The sequence below is a fragment of the Pipra filicauda genome, unplaced genomic scaffold, assembly GCF_003945595.2.
Source record: "Pipra filicauda isolate LSUMZ 115617 unplaced genomic scaffold, ASM394559v2 scaffold145_size1923396_pilon, whole genome shotgun sequence".
Lineage (NCBI taxonomy): Eukaryota > Metazoa > Chordata > Aves > Passeriformes > Pipridae > Pipra > Pipra filicauda.
The window spans coordinates 87,620-114,240 of NW_024103940.1; the positions used below are offsets into that span (position 1 = coordinate 87,620).

At 36.1% G+C, this 26,621-nt stretch overlaps 1 protein-coding gene across 9 annotated transcripts in view; it reads right to left on the minus strand.

Moving 5' to 3' along the window:
• LOC120322710 (gephyrin-like) overlaps window positions 1-26,621 on the minus strand; it is a 212,622-nt gene that overhangs the window by 86,500 nt on the left and 99,501 nt on the right. For all 9 annotated transcript variants that reach the window (XM_039378733.1, XM_039378728.1, XM_039378729.1 and 6 more), the window contains exon 3: window positions 7,672-7,729. In XM_039378733.1, coding sequence (XP_039234667.1) covers window positions 7,672-7,729 — 58 coding nt within the window. The remainder of the gene's footprint in view (window positions 1-7,671; window positions 7,730-26,621) is intronic.

Below are 26,621 nucleotides of genomic sequence, written 5' to 3' on the forward strand. Positions count from 1 at the left end.
TCTGTATGTTCATAAGACTAAATTACACAATAAAACATAAAATACATTTGTTTAAATTCTTCTCACATTAGAACAGGAATTAATAACAATGTTTCAGCATTGTCCATATTCAAGACAGCTTGTAAGAGTAAGGTAGCTTGGTGAGGTGGTCTCATCTGCTATTTCTAGAGCCACTAAGTCTGTGAGGCCACAAAAACCATGAAATGTAAGATGGAAGACAGCAAGAAAACAAGAAGTGACAATTCCTATTTTCATAGGGAAAGTTAGTGAGTATACTTTTTTATCTAGAGAGTCTAGGCATTTAATGCCCTTGCCAGGAAAGCAGAGGAACGCTCTTGATACATTCAGCAGTCCTAATAAAGATCAGAGTTAAATCACTAACAGATGTAAAGAAATTTGGGCCACCCCCACATATCTCTTCTAAAGAAAGAAAAGTCAATTGGCCTCTTCAGTGCCAGATGTCAAAAAGAGCAGATACCCAGCTTCCCCTCTCAGTTACTTGGTTTACATCACCCACACCTCTCAAAACAGTAAAGAAGCAGTAAGGCAGAGAAGAACAGAGTTAATCTGTAATACTGGTAATGTCAGCAACTGCCTGGACCTAAAAGAAATCCCATCAAATGCCTGGAAACATCCACAAGGGCAGAGCTGAATCCTGTTGTCCAATAATCAGGGAACAGTGATAGACACTTCAGCCATCTCTCATTTTACATTCTTTTGTAAAGATTTTTTTTGGTTGAGGGTCTGTAATTGCATCATCCCTGGAAGATGAGAGAAATAGATGAAAAGCCCCTTCAGTGAGTATTTCCTAAGGATTTTCTATACAAAAACTTGAGATAGCAATAGCTATAGTATTGAGAAGAGTCATGTCCTTCAAGCAAAAACAGTCTCAAACCTATCAGAGCGGAAACAATCCAAAAGTCAAAACTGATATTCACAACTACTAATGGTTTCATAGGTGGAAAAAAAAATCCCACAATAGAAAAGACAGTCTTATGAAACACTCATATTGCACTGGTGTGAGAGTGTGCCTGCACAGCGGTTCATGCTTGCACAGCCAGGCTTGGCACCAAAGCCTAGACCCAGAACCCAGTGTAATACAGACTGCACTTTCCAGAAAAAGGGGCAAAAGCAGACTTAGAAGAAACAAAACTAACTTAGATCAACAAAGGACTAGAAGAAAAACTGACATAGCACAACAGACAATGAAATCACAGTCAACTAGAAGCAATATGATACAATATAATAAATATAAATATAATATAAATATAAGGCTATAGACAAGAACTTAAAAGAATGGAGCACAAATACATGGCTAAGAGTACATTAACAATACTATAAGGGGTGAAAATCTCTAGTTTGTAGCACGAATGCATACACATGGAGAGATATTAAAGTAATTTTTTGTTTTATATAAAGTTTTTGACAATTTGTCAGATTATCTCACACACAAGCCTTTAATTCTCTCCAGCATGGAAACAACAAAATCTGTAACATCATTTATGGGTTTATACAGCAAGTAAAAAACTCAGAGTTCTTTCTGTCATTTAAACGATGCAATTTACACTTTTTTGTCATATGTAGCTTGGAAAAGAATACTAGTCAGTGATTGACTCTGCTAATACAGGATTTGGAAATGAACTCAGGAAGAAATCTGTGTGTACATTAGGTGAACTTTAATTGCAGGGAAATATGATGAGATAAAGTTGTTTTAACTTAACACATTTCACTTCTTAATTGTCCTTGTTGGATTCATGGCCATAAGAAACTCTCAATCATGAAAACCCAAGAAGTAGGAGATCCAAATCTGCAAGTTTATCAGGGATTTCATACACTAAATTGATATCTGTGTCAATTTTTTGTTACTAGTTAGGGCATTTGCAAAAGCTTCTAGAAACTTTCTTTTCCTGGATGCAGGAGCACAATGAAACTGTGTACTGGACAGTCAGATTCTGAGTGCATATTAAGAGAGTTAAAAGACAAGCTCTCAGTTTTAACGAACTCACAGTCCAGCATCACTAGCAACCTAATCATGGAATAACACATGACCATAACAAATTGCCTTTAAATTTTTTCAACTTGCATCTGTAAGCTTTAGAGTCTATGGAGATGCTACTTGTTAATACTCGCTAGACATTCAATTGATAATACCCTTTCATGTCAGGCTAATTAATAAGGCCTCTTGTGCTGTGAGTTAGTAATTACAATCTGAGAATGAGGAAAACACTGGGATGTATATACTTTAAACACCTTGAGTCTCTTCAAAAAACTCTGAGAGGGAAAACTATTTTTTGTTTGTGTTAGATCCAAACAGATAAATAGAGCAATAATCTCAGTATTATTACCAAATTCTAGTGTCTCCCATTATAAACCTTGGGGAAACTTTGTGTGAGATCCTCAGCCAATGCTGATAACACTTAGTAGACGAACATCAATACTATGACGAAGTAAACCAGTTACAGGACAAACTCCCATGCAAAACTGGGATGACAGTGCATCTCCTTGTTTATGTAATGCACTGTTGATTTTGTAGAAGATGCACGAAATATTTAAATGCTGCCCCGCCACCCAATATCAAGATATGAAATCAGTTTTGTGAAGACTGAATATTTTGAGGTACAATTCTGTTCTTACAGACTATCCACCACAGTACTGATGAGTACCGTTCTCTCATTCGTGGGGTTTTTTTATATAGGACTACAAACCAGCACTTGTTGACAAATTGCTACTTATTTTTGGCACACATTGGCAAACATGAAAATATTTTGAAGGATCAAGGCCAGTGTCTCTTGGCTGCACACAAAGGTTGCATGAGTTTCATCAGCTACTGTCACCGGCAAAAAGATTCTGGGATGCAGTATTATGCAGGTATATGACACCATAAAGTTAAAAAAAACAAATAATTTTGAGAAAGTCTCCGAATAGACTGATTTTATTTGTAGTCATTTTAAAGATACATATTTTTGATGGCAGAGAGTCCAGTTTTGCTCTGAAATACAGCTTATAGTGAAATCAGCTTACTTTGTTCACAAGCTGTTCCTAAATATGACTATGTGGAAAAGTAAAAAGCTCATGAATTCCTAAGTCATCTAGAGCAACTCATCTCTAAGAAGATGCAGTATTCCCCATTGCCCTTCTGGTTACTTCCCTCTCCCTCATAGTTTTTATCTTTTTTTACTCTTCGATCTTTATCACTGGAGTCTGTTGCCTCACAGATCAAAGACAATCTAAGAAAAATGCATTTCAGCTATTCATGAAAATAATTTTCACCTATTAAACTATTAAGTTAACAAATGCTTCAAAACAAAAAAGAGAGCTATCCTATCACTATTCAGGGGGAAAGCTGTGTAAGTCTTATACGTAGCCTTTAATACTTTATGCAAATACTTTCATTTAAAGAGCACCTACAGAAGAATTACAGGTGTTCTTTGAGGAGCATAAAGTGTGTCTCTGTGAGAAAGGGTGGATAATGGAACCAAAAGAATTCCCACCTTCCTCCAGAACTGCTTTACATCTAAATTTACAATTTACAATCAGTACTAAGAAAATATTTCTAACAAGATTTCTTAAAATTAACTACCATAGGAGGCAACCATTTAACCTTTTTCTCTACACTGGAATATCTGTCTCATGTCGCAAATATTATAGGCATGAAATAAAATGGCAATGTCTTTCTTTTGCATATTACTTTCATGAATTGAACACCCGCTACAAAATTAATTTCTGGTCTTGAGATGATGAGATGCATGCATATGCCTATATGAAAAGCATGTGGGAAAGCACATAAAAAACCCCAACACAAAACAATTTAATTCCTTTCCGCGGTTGACTTGCAAATCGTAGCAAACCGAGTATTTTTTTAGAAATCTGCTAATGAGTGGTCTTCTCACTCATTGAGTCTTCTTCTAGAATAATAATCCTTCACTACATCATGTATTTCCTTTCTAATGACAGAATGCTGCAATCAAAAAGACCATTTCTTACCATAAGACACTACTGCTGACATAAAACTATCTACAGGCACACCATGCAAACTTTCCCTAATCAGTCATAAACTGCTCGTTACTCTTGAGAAAAATTTCCATACTGTAAACAAAATTGTATTTTGTCATGAATATCATTAACTAGAAATAAAGAAACATTAAGGTTGTTGCTTTTCATCTTCTTTTGAATGCAACTGTTTTAATTTCCAACTAGACGATGTTCTTCAAAACCAGTGTTGCCTGATATGCTCACCAGGCCCTATGCACACGAAATCATTTGGCTTAGAAGACCTCTCTTTTAGGCACAACAAACTACCACAGTGGGTGAGGAGCACGGCTGAAATCTGACAGTGCATTTTTGCAAGTTTGAAAAGCTTCTTGCTTACAGGACTAAATAACTCTGATGAGAATACAAGTCTAGAGAAAGTCAAAACAGTGACACCTTCTTAGAAATGTGTTGCAAATTCCACATTTACTGTCTTCCTCAGTTCCAGAAGTATTTTAAAACCAGCAGGTACTGAAAATGAAGTGACATTGCTTTAACGGGTATAGAGGAATGACAAGAATGCAGATGGTAGTACATCCATTTAGGCATTCACTCAGGTGTTCCTCCTCTGAAAGCTTCTCTTACTGAAGCATTGGTTCTGAAGATCCTGATAGAAGGTGACAGAAGATGCATCTACCTTCTAGAAGAGTTTTCAGCAGAGAAACCTGTGATGGTATCTTAATAGGGCTACCTGTTGAGTGCTCTCACTTTGGAAACCTAAGCACCTATGACAAAAATCTAGGCATGGGAAGTTACATGACACTTCATTTCACACTGATAGAGATGCTGAGGAACTGTAGTGGTGATTGGTTCCACACAATTCTTCCTAACCTTGGTATAATGCATGAGGGTAGTTAGGGTACATGCTATCACTTCTGCCATAAATACTCCTCCCTCATCCATATGCCTATAAGATGCCACACATCACTTAATTTTGGCAAGTGAGATCCACTGCTTCAGTTACACCCAACACTGATGATATTCAAGGAAATAGGCACACATATGTACAGGCAATATTCTAGACACATAGTCTCATAGTACATATATACACAGTGTGAGATCACACTCATATGCAAAAATAAATACATTCTAAACACTCCAGAGTGGAAACATTATAAACACATGTTAAAATTTGTGTAGTACTGCAATACAGACAAATAAATTCTCACAGATAAAATATAGGATATTTGAAAATTACTAATACATTTAGAAACATGTGCTTCATTAATCTTCAAATGATACTTTTCCATCGACAGATATATTAAGGCTTGCAGAATTTTTCCTGTTCCATAAACTCAGAGACACAGCCTCTGCTTACAATGATGTTCTACCTAAGACGTAATTACATGAATTAACAAACTAATAAATCGGTTTTCCTCATAAGTCATTTTGAGCTGTAGAAGAGGTCAATCTACCACCTTTCGTATGCAGACACTATCTAAGAGACTTCTTTTTATTTGCCACAGAAATTATTGCTCTCTGTCTGATAAGTACCATCCTTTGCCATTTAAGCAAGCAGTTTACTTTGTAAGGACTATCAGAAAACATGAATATTACAATTCCTATAAATATAATTCAGCAACCCATCAAGTTAAATCAGATTTTAAAAATGGAGCTATTCTTTTTGCATATTCCATCAAATTGACCCCCTTAAGATTTCATGTTTAAATAGAGGAGGGATAGTTGTGAGGCAAAATAACAGAACTATTGTGCATGGAATAAGATTATGTTCTCTCTGAAAGTAACATTCCAATAAGCTCATTTACCTTCTATTTCTCCTCTCTCCTTTTTCTACTCAAATCTGCTGGGAAAATCTTTCAGAAGTTAAGACTACTCCTATATTTACTGAAGGACACTTAGCCTCCCAGCTTTTCAGCTGCCATTTAAAATATGTATATGCAAAATAATACTTTTCCATATTCGGTATCTGTTTGTCCTTTATACTCACTGCTAGCGTGTCTTAGCATCTTCCAGCAGTGCCTTCTTTCATACGAATAACACCTTTTGTATTGCAGCTTAAGAAGTTCAGTCATCTAAGGTGTGAGAGGTGGGCTGACCTAAGTCACATCATCAAAAACCCATTACCCGAACAAGACAACAGCTACCAGGAACAAGTAAAGGAAGGGATTTTTCCCCAACACTTTAAATAGCTCTGACTTAGAATAATACAATCCTTCCTCCACACTTATTTGCTGGCACAACTGAGACTAATGAGTAACCCATCCTTTGCTGTTTCCAGGATCTCAAGCGCTTAAAGACCAGCTGAGTAAGAAAAAGCTGAAAATTCAGAAGTCTCCTTAGGAGGTTCAGGTAAAACCACATTCCTGTGTGTTAAGTTCCTAGAAGTAAAATTATTTCTTATTTTCCAACATTCCATTTTTCTTTGTTCATTGAACTCAGTTTAGACAATGAAGCCAGAAATATGAGCTTTCTTTATCTTCAACATTAGCAAAATGTCAGTGGGATTGGATTCCCTATATTAAAAGAACAAGATTGTGGTTTAGGGTCTGTAATTTTTTAAAGAGTTTTGGAGCGGTACTCTGAACATCATGGAAATACTATGTAACACTAATAAATTTTGAAAACCTTCTTTCTTTCTGTCCAAGACCAAAGTCTGAACATTGGATCTATCCTAGTAAATCATGTTCCCCTTGAAAATTCAGGATAAGGGAGTCCGTGCATCTTGAAGGAGAAAAAAAAATTTTGATCACAATGGTGTGATAACTTTGACTGATGCAGACACAGGCAGTCAGTGTTTTTCCTTGCAGTGCATTTGATTCTAATTGAGGAGGAATAAATTCTCACCACTTTACACACTGCAAAGTCATGTCTACATCAGATATTATGCAATCACTTCCCTTTACAAGATTTTAAAACTACTCTTAATTCTCTTTGCACAGCTGAAAATGACTATATATGAAACAGCACAATGGGTTAAGCAACCACAGTAAGCAAGCAATATGTCAGACTGACCTACTAATAGTCAAACAAAGAACCAGCTACACAAACCATGCAATCAGATCTAAGCCAAATTCCCACCCAGTACCCATCTTTCACCCCACTGAAAAACAAAACTGACACAAATTGCTGATGCACTTTCCACGAGTGGACTTGGCTAAAGCAAGTTTTGTTATAATGAACATTACATTGGAGGCAAACTTCAGAACTTATTGTTTTCATTACTCAAAATCAAAGAGCTTGTAATGATTTTGAGTACCAATGACTTTATACTATTGCCTTAAGACTACTGAAAAATACGGATGTGCTTTTGAACTCAAAAGCAGACAGACACTATGTTTATTTTTGTTATGAAAATATAACCCAATGTTCACCAGAGTTTTGTTACCAGAAGAGTCCTGCATCTCTCTTCTGGTAACAAAACAGAAATGTGTTGAATTACACAAGTTTCTGGCATTAAAAATCCTGCTGAAATCAACTTAGGCTGAAGGTAAACTGTACCGGTAGAAATTACTAAAATTCTATTTCAGATTTGTAAATATGGATCTAACAACTTTACTTTAGACAATTTCCCCTCTCCCCCATAATACACTTCAAAATAAGAAATTGTATGGCTTTTTAATATAACTTTTCTGTAATTTTTCAAACAAAGAAATTCAGTGTTGAAATGCAATAATACTGTACCTTGATTTCTTCTATTTCGTCTGGCACTATCTTGTATGCAGATATAGTCCCACCCAACCTGAAATAAGGAGAAGAAAAATGTTCTCAAAATCAGTAACAGAAAATGCAATGTGTTAATGGTGTCATGACTTGTTCCAAAACACGAATATTCCTTCTACCAATTTAGAAGCAAAACCCACTAAGCCCCAAATCAAGAACAAACCCCTCCCCTCTTTATCCAACAAAACCCCTTTATGTTATTAACACAAACATTAGAAAGAAGGTGTCCTTCACCTTAACAATTAGGTCGACCAAGCAGAATTACCACCACCGGGATGGTATTCTTTATATTAACAGCCATCAATCATCATATTCTATGATTTCTTGTTTGTGGCCTAAGGCATATGGATGAGTTTAAATATTTGAAGCCTGATGTGCTTTTTGCTCAGTATTTCACTAAGCTACTATACAGTCTTAAAAGCATCCAAATACAATTCTAGAAACTGAATTTTTTAAATTAAATGTGCATGTACAGACCTCACAAATCACACAGGCTCTATGGCCTCCATGTTTGAAAAGTCTCTGCAGTTCATGACTGGTAATAAAAAGTGGGTGATGTGCAATAGCTGGCACTGATGGAGAAAAATAGGAGGTTTTGTTCCACACTGAACTCATTGAAATTACTTTTTTAAATCCTGCAAAAATCCTGGTAAAGAATAGTTTACATACAGAAGATGCATGAACAGCATGTACTATAAATAGTGATAAATATAACATTTTCCCCAGACACATGCAGATATGGCTTCTTTCATTTCATGAAGCAGTATTATTGATAGTGACAATTCAGACCTAAAAATGTAACTGCAATTAATGACCTCCTGCTGGCTCTGCACAACAACACTACTCTTCTGAGTCCTACAGAAATGGAAATCACATAAGAAACTATTTATTGTAAAGCAGTAGACAGCTATCAAATGCACATTTGTATTATTCTCCCTGTTACTGGGACTTTTTCTTCCAATTGTCAGCGTTTCTACACAGATCTATTTCCTTATATTATATCTTGAAATTCTTACACATACTATTTACTCAAGTGAAAAAGGGGAGAAAACGCATTAGATTTTCTGCATAAGTCCTGCCTTTCCATATCTCTACAAGTCACTCATAAACAAACTGCTGAAGGCTTTAGACAGAAGATAAAGTCTGCATAGGAAAAGTCAAGTCTGAAGTCCATCACTGCTCCAAGTAACATCAAGTATGAATTCTGAGTACAGGCAGGGTTCAGATATTACAGCATTCAAATTCATCGTGAACGATGAGTATACTAATTGCTTTCCCCTCTGCAATTTCCATTGCTGCCAGTCATTAAGTGAGCTTAAAAGTTGGAGAGAACTGAAACTTTTCTTTGCCAGTGCAAGTACAAACATGAGCTTTTATTTTTCATGACCTTTGTTCAACTGGTGTTTCTAGGGATAGCTACAAGAAATTGGTTTTAACATCATGACAAAGGATTACTTCATCAGACTGTGACATGAGATGGCTCAGATGAATGTATGTTAACATTGCACATGACCAGCCCTATTGCTGCTGGAATGAGGACCATAAGATACAAATTTTTATTGAGGTCTTTCAGATCCATTCCTGCCTGCATTACGGAGTACTCAAAAAAATAACTTCACTGACTTTCTACCCTCCAGCAGAAGGGAAGGATAGAGCCTCTACTGCCAGTACTCCAGCAACAGGGAATTCCACCTGGCAGAGTTCATTACTGGCCACCCTCAACAGAACTATTAAGCACTTTCTTGGAATATATTCGAGAAAAAAAAAAATCAAAATAATTGACTCAGTAAACTCATCTGGCTTGCTTAAATCATTAGTTAATATCACTTTATGCAAATACTTCTGTAAAGTTTTCTGTCAGGAGTTTAACACACTCTGAATCTGCTAAGTTGCAGTCCACAATTACTCATTTTTAAAAGAGGAAGATATATTAAAAGTTACGTTACTGTTTAAATAAAATCTCTCACTGATAGCTTCAGCTCACATATCTCTTAATATGTTTACAACCCTACACTGACATATTTAGCTTAAAAATCCAGGCCACAAACATAAATAATAACAAACTTGAAGCTGAAAGAGAATCACAGACACAATAATTTACAATTTTATAAATGCCTAAGAGTTGAAATGAAGTTTTTAAGGAAGTCTATATTTTCTTCATTTCAGAACATTAGATTTCATTCTATCTTATAACTTCCAAAAGAGAGATCCACCACAGATTATAGTACCAGATTTAACGGGCAAAGGACATAATAAACACATTTGACTTTGTGTATAAAGTTTAGCTCTGAGTTTCACAGAAGTTTAAAGTCATCACACACTCTGGGAGGATGCAGTTAACACAGTCTGAACTCTTCTACTGGTCATAAGTGTGATATATAAGAAATAGAATTTTTGTTTTTACTATGCAATAATGTATCTATAAGAAAAAAGGATTTAATCTGCTCGTTTGGTAGCCTGTGAGTAATGAACATGAACATATAGATACAATTTAAAAACATTATGCTTTTTTGGCTGATAAAATGTTTTGATTAGCTTTGATGTCATGCAAAAACTATTATGCTATACAATTTACTCGCAAAGCAAACTAAAGAGGCAGAATCTGCTGTGAAACATGGTGCATACTCTTCACTCAAAGACCATAAACACCAGCTTATTGCTACTTCAAAGCAAATACTCTGAGAAATTTGAAAGCATTTAGTTTGGTGTTACCACATCACTACTACAAATCTCCCACAGTCAAAGTGTAAGGGGCTAGACAATGTCACACACACACAAGTTACTGAGAAAAACAAAAACATTGTGGTAAGTGGTAAGAAAAAACAGCAAATCAAGGCAAACAGAAAATCAATGCGTTAATTGATATGTCCAACTTGAAGAAAACGTTATATTTCAAGTATTTCTCTGAATTGCATTTAAGTGTCAATATCACTTGTGGCCTGTCTGGAAGTTTATTTGTTATTTTGCAAATCCTTGATTTGATTACCGACACCGTAAGGAACAGAGACCAGACAATTACACATAGGAGACTTCAGCTACAGGATGACACAGACTCTGACAGAGGACTCGCACTTGGCATGTTTTTTCACTTCCTTGTGAACAACCTCTCTGTGCAGGTTGGTTTTTTTAGAACATTTTACACTAAAATTTTTAATCACAATGTTTCAAGAAGTAATTGCACTGCAATGAGAAAAGCAAAGGACCAGGTAGCATGAGGGAGTATACATTAACTACTATGGGCATTGTACGCTAGAATATAATGCAGCAAAGAACATGTTAGAACGCCAGAACTCAGATTACTACAGACTCAATTTTTGTGCAGATTCACTCATCTTTCACACATTTAAGTTTTATTACAGACTTTAATTATACTTCTCTCCAGCTGAACAACACAACACTCAGCATCCTCCAGTGTAAATGGCATTTCTCTCAGAAAATATATAACCAGCCAAAAGCAAAGCTAAATATACAGCCAGCTACTTCCAGTACACTGAAAAGACAGTCACAAACTTCATCTAGAGAGACCTAATATGCAAAGTCTTTCTCTCTCAAACTGCAGTATTTTCACACTATAGCAGGTCACATTATTTAATAGTGACATTATTTTAAATACTAGTTAGCTTTAATATTTTACATGTAAATGTAAGAGATAATCTCAAAGGTCCTGGAACTTATATTCAAATTCTGATAGACATCATCAGCTCTGTATCAGACCCTGCATGTAATACAGACACCCCAGTTCTCCCTTTGCAAAGACAAGTGAAATTATTACTAGATGTAGAAATTAGCACTGACACAATAATAATGAAGAACCACACCTTTAATGGGCTAAACTGGTGAAGGTCTTTGAGGAAAGAATCAGAAAAGGTAAGATAGAAATTTCATAAAAATAATCAGGAAATAATAAATATGACATAATTATTTGTGCAGGGGTTTTAAAAATAGTAGAAACTTTGTGTCTTTATCTTTTTACACTGGGTTCACAGAAAGTTCACAAAAAGGATTCAGGAGACTGTGAAAAACAAGGTTTCTATAGCAACCTAAGAAATTAGCAAAATACTGGAAATAAACTGAAGTAAGGCCAACACAGTTGTATTGGAACAGATGGAAGCTTTACTATTTCACAAATTAAAGCAGAACATCACTGAAGAGGGAAAAGTAACTCCATCCAAATTAAGGAAAGTTGAAAACCAGGAAGATCTGTGCTCAAATGGAGGCAAGAAAAAATGAACCACGTCTCAAATGAGAACTCAAGACAAAACTAAAAGAGAAATAAATTACAACTCTGTTACAACAGTAAACCATCCTTTATTTTAATAAGCTATCCTTTTATGACCTGTTTGCTGTTTAACACTCTATCTAAACCAGAAACTTAATTTCTCATTTTTAAAACATTAATTCTGGATATAAGGTCAAAATTATCACAGTGTTACTTTCCATATATTGCAAGTTGGACTTCTGATTCATTTTCCCCTGTGCCCCTGTATATATGCATGTTCAGATGGACTCACTGGATTATTACCGCATAGCTACATCTTGTGCAAGACACTTGCACACTTGGACTGAATCAATATGGGTCAGCTTTTATAATTTGAATTCTGACCAAAGATATGAACACAGTCTTTATATACAGTTCCATATTCAGTGATTGCCAAAAGAAGCTGAGTTATTGCTTCATCTGTTGACTTAATAAATGATCATACCAAACGCAATGAAGTCAATTTTCTAAAAATAGCTTGTAGCCAGCTTGGCTGCTGTCATCTGCTGAAGTTCTCCAATGCCACTTTAATTAACATTAATCTTTCTTCAGATAGATCACTGTCTAAACAATATCAAGTTGTCACTAAATCTCCCAGTGAAACTCTCCTTCAACTTTTAATGGAAGCAAAACTCAAAATCCTCCAGTCGACATTTTTTTTCCAGATCCATCTCACAAATATATTTGTTATCTGCATCAGGGTATTCTACCTTTTGACTGATTTATAAACCAAGCAGATTATTCAAGAGAGACTGTTCTTGGGAGCAGATCAAATGACTAGAAGCCAGATTGGCTATTTCCAAGGGCATGTTCATTTTATCACAGGCTACTGAATGAATACTTGCTACAGTATTTCTCCTGCCAGTGCAATCTGACCAAGTCAGCATTTTTAGCCTATTCAACTGGACTAGATTAATGCTGACCGCTGTGACATCAACAAATCAACTTGCCTTGGATCCTCACACACAGCCAAAACTTCACAAAATATTCCAGGGAAAGAGGCAGGAGGACTGCATTTGAAAGCAACTTTATTCTCTACTACCTGAAAGAGCATACATTAAAAGCAGACACAGACCCACTTTAATTGATAACTAGTTTCTACTGACCTTTTGAGAAATTGTTAAAGCACCCTGAGGGAGGCAATAAGAAGGCGTTCTATTTTGAGTTCCCTTCCTACACAACAGAACACTGGCAGCTAGAGCAAGCTGGGTTGCAGCTCCTATTGCTGGCTGCACGCCAGCAAGGAACTGTGCAAAACAGCTTGCAAAGCGGATCCCAACAACCGTCTCACTCAGTGTAGAATTACGTGATGAAGATCCACCTCATGGGTTTTTTTCTTTTTGGAGTTGCTTTTGGAGGTTGGGGGTTTTTTTATCATTTTTAAAATGGATTCTATAATTAGATCCTTAAAAACTTACTTGCCTCCCTGCCTCCATCCCCCATTAATCTTAAGCTAATTTCAACATGCTGTACTCAAAAACTTCACAGAAATCAAATTATTGCAGACATGCCCTCTGTCAGTTCATGTATGTCATGAACAATAGCTCTGAGATTAAGACATCAAACTTACAGGACTCTACCTCTGCCTCACTGTATCTCAAAGATTTTGTGCGCACACAAAACAATGAAGGAGGAGGATTAACCCGATGTTTTAAGATTAATCCTACCTTCTTAACTGTTTTAAGAGTCACGAGTATACCACATCTTTCACTGCCTTCTGGCTTTTGTTTTAATCAACAAAAGCAACAAACTACATGAAAACATTATTTTTAAGGAGGAAAACCATGTTATTTTTCTCTTTCACCCCTCGGAGTTTGTTTGGGGTTTTTTGTTTGTTTGTGTTTGTTTGTTTGTTTGTTTTTATTTTACTACAGGAAAAGTAAGAACAAATCAGAAGAGGATAATTTTTCAGACACCTCCAGCAAGAAAATACTATCACCTCAACAATCTGTTATTTTAAAAGACCACAACAAGGATATTTGTTCTCAATATATGTCAGAAACTTGGGATGAGGTCACATGAAGGTCATTTGGCAATCACACGACCAGGAGCCACTCTCCCCTTTTAGCAGAATGAATCTGACTTGATTTAATTTTGGGGAGGAAAGTTGGAACTGTTATGACATAAAGAATATGAACTTAAAATACACACCTCTGTATAGCTGTCAAACATGAGTTCGGAGCTTTGCGTAGTTTTCTAGGGGGTATCTTTGGTTTAACTCAGTGCATGGGGCACACCTATGTATGACAGTTTGGGGTATCACCGATGCCAGCCAAAACACAGCTCTGTCCCCTCTTGAAAATGTTTATCAGTTTGCTTACTGCCTAATAAAGGTATAGAAGGGGAGCAGGGAAGGCACCATCCCCAAGAATTTTCGGGCTTGCAGACACTGGTATCCAAAAGAAACAAAATGGATGAAGAGGACACTGAAAACTGGACCTTTCAGTGGTGCAAGTTTTAATTTTTTTTTAATCTCAGTATGGGGAGGAGCTCTCTGTGCAAAATTAGGAGGAATGCTGAACTTCCATGAGAAGCAAAAACTACTTAAGTTTTGATTGTCATAAACAAATTAATTAATAATTGCTCAAAAGTCCTATCGTTAATGCTTGTATGCTTCATGGCAAGGGTTTGAAGCATGCAAACAGCAAACATTTAAATATTTTTTAATAAAAAGAAATTAAATATAAACAATATGGATATTTATAACTTTGAGCTTTTTTTAAGGATTTTAGCATTTAACTGCTAAATAAATACTTTGTTATTTGCAATAGACTAGTTCTACCAGATTATAACAGAGAGGGGCACTGCAACTGAAATGGGCTGAGAATAAAGTACTGAAGACTAATTCTGCACTTCGAATTTTCATTACAGATTCAAAATTTTATTTCTAATTAAAACTGACTTATAAAGTCTTTCCAAATGCCAGCAGAATCTGAAAATGCTCTTGCCATGTGGACCAACAGCAAAAAAAGCCCACTTCCGTGCGGGATGCATGCATGTTTATAGCGCAGCGGAATGATTGTACTATGCTCCATCTGATTGGTAATCTAAATATGGAAATCATACATTAAATCAAACAGACAGAAATGTCAGCTAGATTTAAGTAAAAACGTGTTCAGTGACTTTGAAAGTTCCCACCGGGGCATCAGATGCTTGACCAGCCAGCTCATTAAACAACATAAGCAAGATTGGAAATTTCCTGAGAGAAAAAATATGCGGAAGCAGACAAAAACCATTATCACAAAACCAGTAAAACTCTCACCATTTAGACAAAGATATATATATATTTCATATCCATGTTGGAATTTAGTTGGTAGACTGAAGACTTTAAAACACTGTATGAAAAGTATTTATAGTAAATGCCAAGACAATAAATGTTGACCTTACTTTGTCCTATAGGAAATACCATAGTAGGGCAAAGTACGTATTTGCATTTTTTCCAGCAAGTACATACCTAGGAGAGATACAGAGCATTTGCATATATATTGCTAGCAATTGCCTGTCAAAAAATCCTCACCTAGCTCAACTGAAAGCAAAATTTTGGGGTGCTAAAGAGTGACCTTTTCCCTACCTTGGAAGGCATTACAAATTAAAGGATTTAGGCAATATGATAAGGATTGCAACGATCCGCCTGGAAACGAGAGATTTCACTGGTAAATTACCATAGCAGCTTGTAGAAACCTATACAGGCAGATACAGCTATTTTTGCTGACACTCCTATCATTTCAGTTGAGCTTTATTTGCTTCTACCCAAATGTAAAAGAGAGACCATCTGAATCAAATATTAAGAAAAAGAAGATTCCTCCTAAGAGAATAAGTTGACCCAGAACTAGTACAAATGGTAAAGCTAAATCTTGTATAAATTAACACTGTCTACTACCCTACAGACTTATCCAATAAGAAATGGAATTTAAAAATATGGCACTTCCCCATGAACCCTTCAGTTTTTTACCATGTATGTTTCTCACATCCCACTACACTACTATAATTTTCTTTTCAATAATTTCAGCGTATATTTGCTCTTCCATTTTAAGATGCTCGAGCACATGTACATTCTTGGAAGCATGCTTAGACACACAAAGTCCATGTGCCAGCTTATGCCAAGGTTAAAAAATATTATGTGTTTATTTTAAAGAGAGGAAGTTTTGACCAAGATATGTAAAATCAGAAGATGGAATACCAGCAACACAGTAACACCTATGTTGGAGAACAGGCTGGAATGAATTGCAGACCACAGGTTGAAAAGACCAACCATAGTATTTTCTATGATTAGGCAAAAGGACATTCAGAAAAAAATCTTCATTCCAAAAAATATCAGTAAGATCTAACAGCGAGAGCAGGATGACTCAAACTAGGGAAGAATAAACTTTGGAGAATATGTGGGAATGGTCTGATCACTCCAGATTCTAGATTAAATTTGTTCTTTTCAATTTAAATCACAAATAATACTTTGAAAAAAAATAAAATCCTACAATACTGATATTACAAGAATGATAGAGGAGTCTCAGAGACAAACAGCATCCAGAAAGGCTACCACACTAGTTCATACAATTCTCCACCTTCTGAAGGCTCTAATGACTTGTTTTTCTCCACCACATTCCAGAGAGATGTAAAGCATGAATACAATCCAATACACAATTAATGACAGTCTTGTTATGTCTATATTTCTCCAGACAGTTAATTTCAGAGCCAGAATTTGCTGGTTTTCTTTTTCCTTTGTACTTTAGTGTGTATGCATATATATACATATATTGCCCTGTGTGGCCTAAATAGGTAAATTAAATAGTGATCTGACTCAAATGGGGTTTTCTTACTGTATGCTATGTGCTGGGGAATATAAAAGGGAAAAAGAAAAATCTGTTTAGCTACAGAATGCAGTGATAGGAATAAAACAACTCCACATTTGATCTATCTCTCTTCATACCTAGAAGGAACTTCCTATAGACAAAGAGTATTACTGACGATACCGCAAGTAAGATTTTATTGCATGTCTCAGATAATTATCTCTACTCCAGATAATTTATGGTTACTTGTAAAGTTGTCATCATCCATACTTTACACCTGCTTGTAAAATATATCTACAGGATTCAAAATCAAGATATTGAAAAACACTTCATTGTTTTTCATATATTATTAGCTATACGGGTTTTTCAGAATTAATTATTGTTTTCTGTAGTTGTCACTCTCTTTTTTCTCTGCATATGATCATTTAAATGTCAACAAAAAAGTTTCTAGGTGAATTTAAAAACTACTGAACTACTGATGTACTGTCAGTATCACAACACATTACAACCTGACTCACTATTCAAATACATGGTAGGCTGGGGACATGTGGATCTCAAACAACTTAAAAGGTCTTTGATTAAGTGTATTTATGAATTTTGTTCCATTCAGGTCTTAAAAATAATTATTACTTTTAATTTCTAATTAGCTTGCACAAACATAATCCATTGGCAAAATTTAACTATTAACTTCTCCTTACTTGCAGCGTTAATTCACCTTGTAACTCACTATCAGCTATGTTCTCTATCCATCTATTCTGTATAATGTCCTCTTAAAAGCAAAAAATAATAGATAGAACAATCCCTTCTGTTTCCATTTTCTGAAGCCCTTCCCCTTTTATTTATCCCCCTGTAAGTACGACATGTAGGAAGAGTAACCCACCTCATGGTAACTGAAGACTTTTTTTTTTTTTTTAAATATGACTGCACAAGGCTGCTGAATACACTACAGTACTTACTGTCATATTCCTTTGGGCAACAGTGACCACAACACGCCCCATAACTTCAACATGCCTCCAGTAATCCCTGAGTTGAAGAACACAGATTAAGAAGAGATTCAATCTCTTCCTCAGTTTCTGCTTCAGCACAGGAGTGAAAACAGGTAAGGTGAATCCTGGAGTTTACACTTCTGTAAAATAACTTCCTTGAGTGCTGTCATGTATATTCCATGTCAGTGAGCCCAAGTCAATTTGCCTAGATAAATATAGCAAAAGTGACAGGGGGGCATCTTGTCCAAAGTAGAAATTTAGTCTAGAAGTCTCTGCCACTTAACAATGTATTTGGAAATTATAACCTCACAGAGGTTTTCTTTTAAAAAAAAAATTAAATAGTAGAGATCTTTCATTTTTCAGCATGCTTGTGTTGGTGTCCATTGTCTCACAATCAATCAAATTCATATATCTGGAGAACAGTCTTGAAAAATGCTCAACCTACAATCCCACCAGCAAATACCAAAGATAACTTAGAAGTGTTTCTAGGCATCTGAAACAGCCACTATGTAAATTATAATCATAGATTCACATTGGAAAAGATTAAGCACTATAGATTTTGCTTACACTGTACACCCAGAACTACCTTATATTAATTAAAGGGCTAAACTCCTGACTATCAATAGACAAATGACTAAGGTGACCAATGCTAACATTGCTAATACTTCTGAAGTACTTCCTGAGCCATGGTGCAGAAAGGAAATCAAAGATGGTTAGGGCAAGTCTATCTGCAAACTGTTAGTGAGGACAGTACAGCGTATGCATGACACCGATATCCAAAAAAATATATGAGATTTGTGTACAGAGATACCTGGGCTTTATGAATAAAACACTGTAAGAAACTGCCATTTTCTTGCCAAATCACAATTTACTGTTTTACTCTAAACAAGCACTTATTATTATCTAACCTGCCTTTTCCTTCCAAGACTAGCACCCTTACCCTTTACACAGTAACAACCACAAAAAGCTAGTTATAAGAGCACAGAACTGTACTGAAAAGAGTTTAAGTGGTACCTAAACTAAGGAACTGAGCTAAACTGCAGCATTACATTAAGAAGGAACATCTAAAGAACTAATAGAAAAAACATTGTAGATAATGTTAGTAGAATACACTTTAGGACCTTAACTTCTGGTTAAACTACAAGATCATATTTTGCTAACAATGCCACAAGATAATTGCTTTACAAGGTTTTGTTTTATTTTGGAATTGCATTTGTTATCAAAGAGCTTAGAGGCAGGTGGATAGTGCCATCAGGTCAAGCAATGAAAGAACGAAAAGCCTATCCTGAGAAGGAGGTTCAGTACAAATCCAAAAACCATTAAACTAATACACATATCTCTTTCATTTAAAATGTAAAAACTGGATATAGAAAGCAAGTGGACTAAAGACCATTTATAAATTACAAGAACACTCCATATTTTGTATCTTATAAGATATCCTCCCTCCCTCCCCTCCAACAGAATATCATGGGTAGATTTTACTAGATTATTTTAACATAAACTCTATTGTCAACTATATTTTCATCCAAAACATGTCAGGACAAATAGTGGTGCTATCCCTCCACAACAACAGTCAATGCTTTAGCTCTGATTTCCTCCAGCCATATCACCTGACTTTAAAAGCTCATTGATGCATAATGTTACCCTAGATAAGTGTCAAGATACATTTCACAGCTGCAGTGCCTCTGTACTTTAAGCTGCTAAGAAGGCATGTGCAGTGGGTTGACCCTGGCTGTATGCCAGGTACCCACCAAAGCCACTCTATTGCTCCCCTCTGCAACTGGACAGGGGAGAGAAAATATAATGTAAAGTTCATGGATTGAGATAAGGTCCAAGAAAGAGATCACTCATCAGATACCATTATGGGCAAAATAGACTCGAAATGGGGATATAAACTGAATTTATCACTAACAAAATCAGAGTGGGATAATGAGAAGTAAAATAAATCTTAAAAACATCTTCCCCCACCCCTCCTTCCTTCCCAAGCTCTACCTCCTCCCCCCCAGCAGCTCAGGGAGACAGGGAACGTGGGTTAGTCAGTTCTTCACAGGTTGTTTCTGCCGCTGCTCAGAGAGAGGAGTCCTTCCCCTGCTCCAGTGTGGGGTCCTCACAGGAGACAGTCCTCCATGAACTTCTTCAACATGAGTCCATCCCCCAGGCAACCGTTCTCCATGAACTGCTGCAACGTGGGTCACTTTTCCACGGAGTGCAGTCCTTCAGGCACAGGCTGCTCCAGCATGCATCCCCCACAGGGCCACGAGTCCTACCAGGAAACCTGCTCCAGCATGAGCTACTCTCTCTGTGGGTCAGCAGGTCCCTGACAGGACCTGCTCCAGCATGGGCCTCCCACAGGGTCACAGCCTCCTTCAGGCATCCACCTGCTCTGGCATAGGTCTCCTCCAGGGGCTGCAGGTGGATCTCTGTGCCCTCGTGGTCCTCTGTGGTTGCAGGGGCACAGCTGCCTCACCATGGTCTGCACCACAGGCTGCAGGGGAACCTCAGCTCTGGCACCTGTCCCAACTCCTGTCCCTCCTTCTCCACTGACCTTCATGTCTGCAGAGCTGTTTATATGTTCTTACTCTGCTCTTCTCTGGCTGCAATTTTCATCTCTGCAATAACTATCTTTTTTCCTTCTTAAATATGTTATCACAGAAGCGTTATTCTCATTCCTAATTGGCTCAGCCTTGGCCAGCAGTGGGTCCAGCCTGGAACCAGCTGGCATTGGCTCTGTCGGAGATGGGGAAACTTCTGGTAACTTCTCACAGAAGCCACCCCTGTAGCCCCCCTGCTACCAAACCCTGGCCACAGAAACCCAATACAGCATGCTTCTCCAAATTCAGTAGTGTTCTTCAAACCTGATTACCAGTGCACATTTACTTGTCTTCATAAATCAGACAATAATTATAGTAAATGGCTTTTTAAAAAAAGGAGAGTTCTCATGCTCTAAAGTTTAGATTACAGATGTTTTAGTATGAAGAACAGAATATCCTCTTCCATCTTACTTAAGGAAAAGCAAACATTCAGTAGAAGCATCCCCCCACTGATTCACCTTTTCAAGTGTCTTATATGATAATTTGTCCAAAACCTACTTGTAGTGAATTCAAAACCATTTGTAACGAAGAAATAAAATGTGGCAGAATCCTTTTACAAGTGAAAGTCAAAGCTGAGTATCTGATACCTACAATTGTTCATTCTTTCTGTCACATTTATTGATTAGCTCACAGTTCAGCTGATCTTTACTCCACAGTGGGCAAATCTTTACAGTGGAGCATAGTGACTTTACTTCTGCCATATATGCCACTAAGACATAAAACTCTACTCATAGAGTTCTGAATTTCACATTGAGTTTACACTAATACATTAATACAGTATTGTAGCTTTACTGGCCTTTCTACTTTTGCCTCAGCTCTGTTTCATCCTCAGAACTACACTGATACGTGCATGAACACAAACGCAGAATAAAGGTTTTCTAGTCCTCCCCATTTCCCCCCCAGTCTTTCCCCCTTCTAAAATTAGCTGAGTAAGTAGCTATAATATAAAAATACTTCTGGAAGCTTGCATATTATTGGAGAGTTCTGTTTTACAGAACAGTTCAATCATGACACAGTTTTGCATTAAATTGCCTTGAAGAAAGTATAAGGCACTAGAAGTCTTCTAATTTTAAAATAAATTTAAATGATAACCCTAACTCTGAACAATCACTAGTGACAGATACTTGAATGATGTATCATAATGCAAGCTAGCTGCTTGTTTCTTAAAATGTTTACTACTACTTCTGCCAGAATTCTCAGAGCTTTTATTAACAACTGAACTATTAAACATAGCAGATGAAGGAAACAAAAAACCCCAAAACCTTGAGTCTGTCTATCTGTTATTTTCAGGGAGCTATACCAGCATCCCACATGAGATCACAGCCAACACTGTACCACAGTTAGAGTGGCACTGAGCCACAACTAATAAACCATGCTGGGAGGGAAAGCATGTTGGCTTGTACTCAGCACTGTGCTGCAGACATCTATATTATAACCAGCCAGTTGAGAGTACAGAGTACTTGCTTGTCCTTATATGTCAAAAGCTATTAACAAGGCAATATGTAAATTATATTATCTGAATATAAAATGTATTATATATGTAGCATTTTATAACAGTGTAATTGGAAACAGTGTGCTGTTCCATGAGAATGATTTAAGTGAACAATTGTTAGTAGCAAATATGACTCATTTATACCAGTTTATACCATCTCTACCAGTTTCATATAAAACTTGGTTAAGGGCTACTTGACAAAAGTTCAGTGAATCTTTTTCACCTAAACATGTAATTCAATTAAAATGAAAAAGTTGTGCATCATAACATTCTATCAAAGTTCCTCAACTTGTGTTTTCTTGGTATTTTTAGCCCCACTTGATCACACTAGCATATTAAATTTAACACTTAAGTTATTCATTCAGTATTTCTCCCTTAATCCACACCCCTCAACCCACTCCACTATTAGACTTTTATATTAACAACAGTTGTAAAGGAAAAAAATTGTCTTATTCCTTGACATAACTTTCCTTTTACAAACTAATCAACAGTACCGGTCAAAGTTTTATTTTCTGTTGCCTGAAAACATGAACTATAGCTGTGAAACTGAGTGTTTAGGAAGGCTCTTGATTATTACATTCTGTTCAGAATGACCAATTTCTAGTAATTTCCCCAAGACCAGTCTCTCTGCCCAGCACAAAACCCTTTAAACATAATCTTCTTTTTCTCAAGGCTGAGGAACATACATATACATATGACCCTTTCTTCCAGTGATTGTGAGATTTTCCTCCTGTAGCTAGCTACTACAGGAGATGGCTTATTTTATCCCATAAGATTATTACAAGAGCACCCTCAAAAGAAGGAAAAGAGGCTGACCCACTGCTGAGCTGAACACAGGAATAATACACAATAATGATCAATAACTTCAGTTAGTATTTTCTTCCATGTGCTTTACAATGAAGTAGCTGTAAAATCTGAATACTGCAGATATATATGAATGCATTATTTAATCATTCAGTCCTGTTCTAGTATAATAGAATGTCAAAAGATTTTCTGATAAAGTCTTTCCTCAAGAGCAGTTTTTGTTGAGAGAGAAAGGGCATATACCAGCATAGAGCCCAACTCTGCTGAAGGAAGGCACATCACTTCTGGAAGCACTCAAATGTGTACAAACCTCCTTGTCATAAAACTGTCAGTAGTTTGATCAGTATTCCTTAAAAATGTCTTAAGAAATACACATTGCTTTGTAACACTGTAATTGTAGGAAACTACAGATGCCTACTTCCTTGTAGATATACTTACAGTCACAGTTCTTGTCCAAACATGTTGTTTCAAAACTTGCCCTTAGTGAGCCTGATTAATGATTACCAGCATTTCATCAATCTCTTCTTTCTTCCTCAGTGACGATTCTGACATAAGACTTCTGTAAACTGGCTGAATAGCATTACAGAAGGCAGGGTGACACAAAAACTTGCTATTAGGGTAGTTAATAATCTGGGAATCTAAGTTCTGTTAAAACTATTCAGCTTGTGCAGAAGAACAGAAATTGTACAAAGAAACCACCACTTCATATGCCAAAGTAGCACCAAAAATTCCTGGTCTTGAGAAAGCTCTGTATATATAGACCACTGCCTCAAATGAAGAGGAACACTGAGGCAGAGAAAGACAGAAAGAAAAGATGTGAAGAATAAAGATCCCTCTGATAAAATAAGGAACTCTATTAATGAGGATGGGCAGCTCTCATCTGTCTGTTTTTTCACATAACTTGAGGTTTTCAACAGAGACAGTTCTAACTCATCTGAAGCTAAAAATGGAAGTGCAAATCAGTTCTTTGTTGGGGAATGAAAGTGATAGCAATCTTCAGCTAAGATGCCACTGAAACAAATTTTAAGAAAAGTCATTGCTGCATTAGAGAAATAAAAACAAAAAACATTTCAAAGTACTGCTAACTTGCTAGCTTTGTCACAGATTACTGCTGTCCCTTCACAGTAAGTCAGTGTATTAAGCTATGCAAAAATATCCATGTAATATAAGAATACTATCTGACTTTTAAAAATAGCTTGTGTATATACATGCTGCAGTCATCTCACTTTTCACATGTTTGCCTCCTCATTCACATAATGAAAATAATAGTACCAAATCAAAGATGATAAAACCAGTGGCTGACAAAAAGGGGTTTCAATCCAAAGAGAACTGAACCTATATTAGAGGTCTTGAGCATGGTAAGCATTCACAAGCTCTAAAAAAAAACATAAGCAAACCCTGTTGTTTAGCACAAACAATAAAAGGCTAAAGATATTAAAAGGCTGGGGAGTGTGAGAGTTACAATGCTGGCTGGAACATGTGCAGGAGAAGACAGAACAGGAGGAATTCCTAAAGGAAGATGAAGAAAAAAACCCACCTTCCTAAATGTAGAATTCACTGCTATTACTAGGATTTCTGAACAAAACCTTGAGCTTTCTTTTTCTACTAGATTTAGAAAAACTTGGGGGTGTTTTTGTTTCACTTATATATCTTCAAAATGTTCTGCTCAGCCATGCAGACAGAAGCAAACACACTTCTCACTGCATCTGAGACACTAGCAAAAAGGGGAGAAGTTTTCTGTTTTAACTTCTTTAAAACACACTTCCCAAAATTCTTTCACAATATAAAACTGAATTATTTGCATAAATGCAAAATATTAGAATTAAAAATATAAAATTGTTCTGAAATCTCGAAATCTTTACTAGTTCATCTATTACTAAGGCCTATATAAGCATTAGCAAATAATGAAGTACACCATCTATTTGAACATAAACATTACCTTTAATTCTTACTCAGCTTTCAGTCACAAATTCACTCCTTGAGGATATATTTTAAGGTTGTTAGCTTTAAAAACATGAACCAGTCTGTCATACACAAGAGTACTGCTTCATCCCCTCACATGCAGAATGGTCCTTGAAAAGCTATCTGCCTAAGGGTCACGGCAAGCAGCATTCCTCCTTAATCCAGGAAGAAGTAGTAAAAAAAAAAATTAAAATTAACCATATTTCCTTGCATTTTTCTGGCAAATTCCTGTTTTCATAAGGGATTCAATGCTAGAAGATTCTGAAAAAACACGTTTTAAAGTAAATTGCACCCAAAGAATAATGACTGACTACAGTACAGTTAACTTTCTTATAAACCTACAATACTTCATTGTAACTATACTTACGTCGGTTTTGAAAGTAAAGATTCTGAGAACCATTTAGATGGATTTTGGGTAAAGGTATTTATTGTGGGTTGGTGGAAAGCAAATTTTACAATTGCTTATACACACAAAACCAAAATGATCCACCAGTAGATAGGGAGGACTGGATGAGCATCATCCCACAAGGGATGAGCATTTTTTGCTTTTTGTTGCTTATTCTGTGTAAAAACGGACCTTAGAATTTTAATGTTTCAAGATTATTGAAAACTCAAATACCTTTTTCTTTTTTTACTGGTTCTCACTCTGCAACAGAAACCTGAAATACTACAGGATGACACTCCTGAAGCTTCTGATTTTCCCCTGAAATTCATGCAGGTTTAGATGAAGATAAGGTTCTAAACTGTATGGAAGTGTTATAATAAATTGAATCAAAACTTGTTCAAATCTTGTTGCCTAATTTTCACAGCATTGCAAATACAGTAGAGTAGGCACAATACAGAGTTTCCTGAACAAAATGCAGACAATATGGGTACAGTTAGAGCTTCAGGCACAAAACAAACACAACAGTTGCTCATGGTACCATACACTGCTTCTCGGTCCTGAATCCAGTAGCCATGCCAGAACAACAATGGTAAATATCTCTCAGTCATATTGTATTCTCTTTTACGTGAACATGAAAACAAATTTACATATTAATGTATTTGCTGGATTATTTGCAATCTATATAGTGAATGACTCTGTTAAAATGATGGAGTTTTTTATGTTAGTAGAAAAAAAAGAAAGAATCGACTAAAATTATCTTTATTTTCAAGCGCATTTGCATCTGTTAGTGCACCTTTTGGAAAAATGGAACACAATAGACTAAAAATCACTACCTCATAAGTTTGGGGTTTTTTTAATTACAGAAACAAATATGTTTTTTTTTAATGGAGAAGACTACACATTCCAGTTTTGCATTCCCACAGTCCCCCCACAACCTACTCCTCTGTTGTTGAACACTTGCCATTGATCATTTCGACATAACTATACTGAGCTATAGAGCACATTAGTTGTGCAGAATGCTTGTGACAATGAGAGAAAAATACTGAATGAAGAGGGGTTAAGGAAAAGAAACAAGCTCTTAATGTGCATTTTTTAACTATGTATTACAATCAAAATGACATTCCAGAGCAACCTGTTTTTTCTAAAACAATCACCTATCTAAAAATGACACCAATAACAAATTTAAAAAGGAAGAACTGTATTTCCAATTAAAAATATGGACAAGATAAATTCTTGTATCTGAAATTAAATAACAAATAAAAATAAATTTCATTAGAGTAAAAATTTTTACTATAATACAATGAAGGGGATGAAACTGGAGGTAAGAAGAGAGATGCTGTAGCTAAAGAAAAAGCAAAAAGTTTTAACTAGAATTAGTAAAGGTATAAAGGGAAGCATTTACTGTTGTAGTAAAAGTGTGTTTCTGACATAACTATCTGTGGAAAATCACATGAGGTAATTTTTGAACCCTTAATATCTCCATTTGAACTTCAATGCTGTCATCATCCATAGAAAATATACTTAAGTCTTGGTTATGCTCTTGTCAGGTTTATATGTTAGCATGGATAATGGGAAAAAGTGAAGAATCCATGGTAAAATTCAAATTACAGTGAAAGAAGATGAGAAAATTGTACATGAGAACAACACAA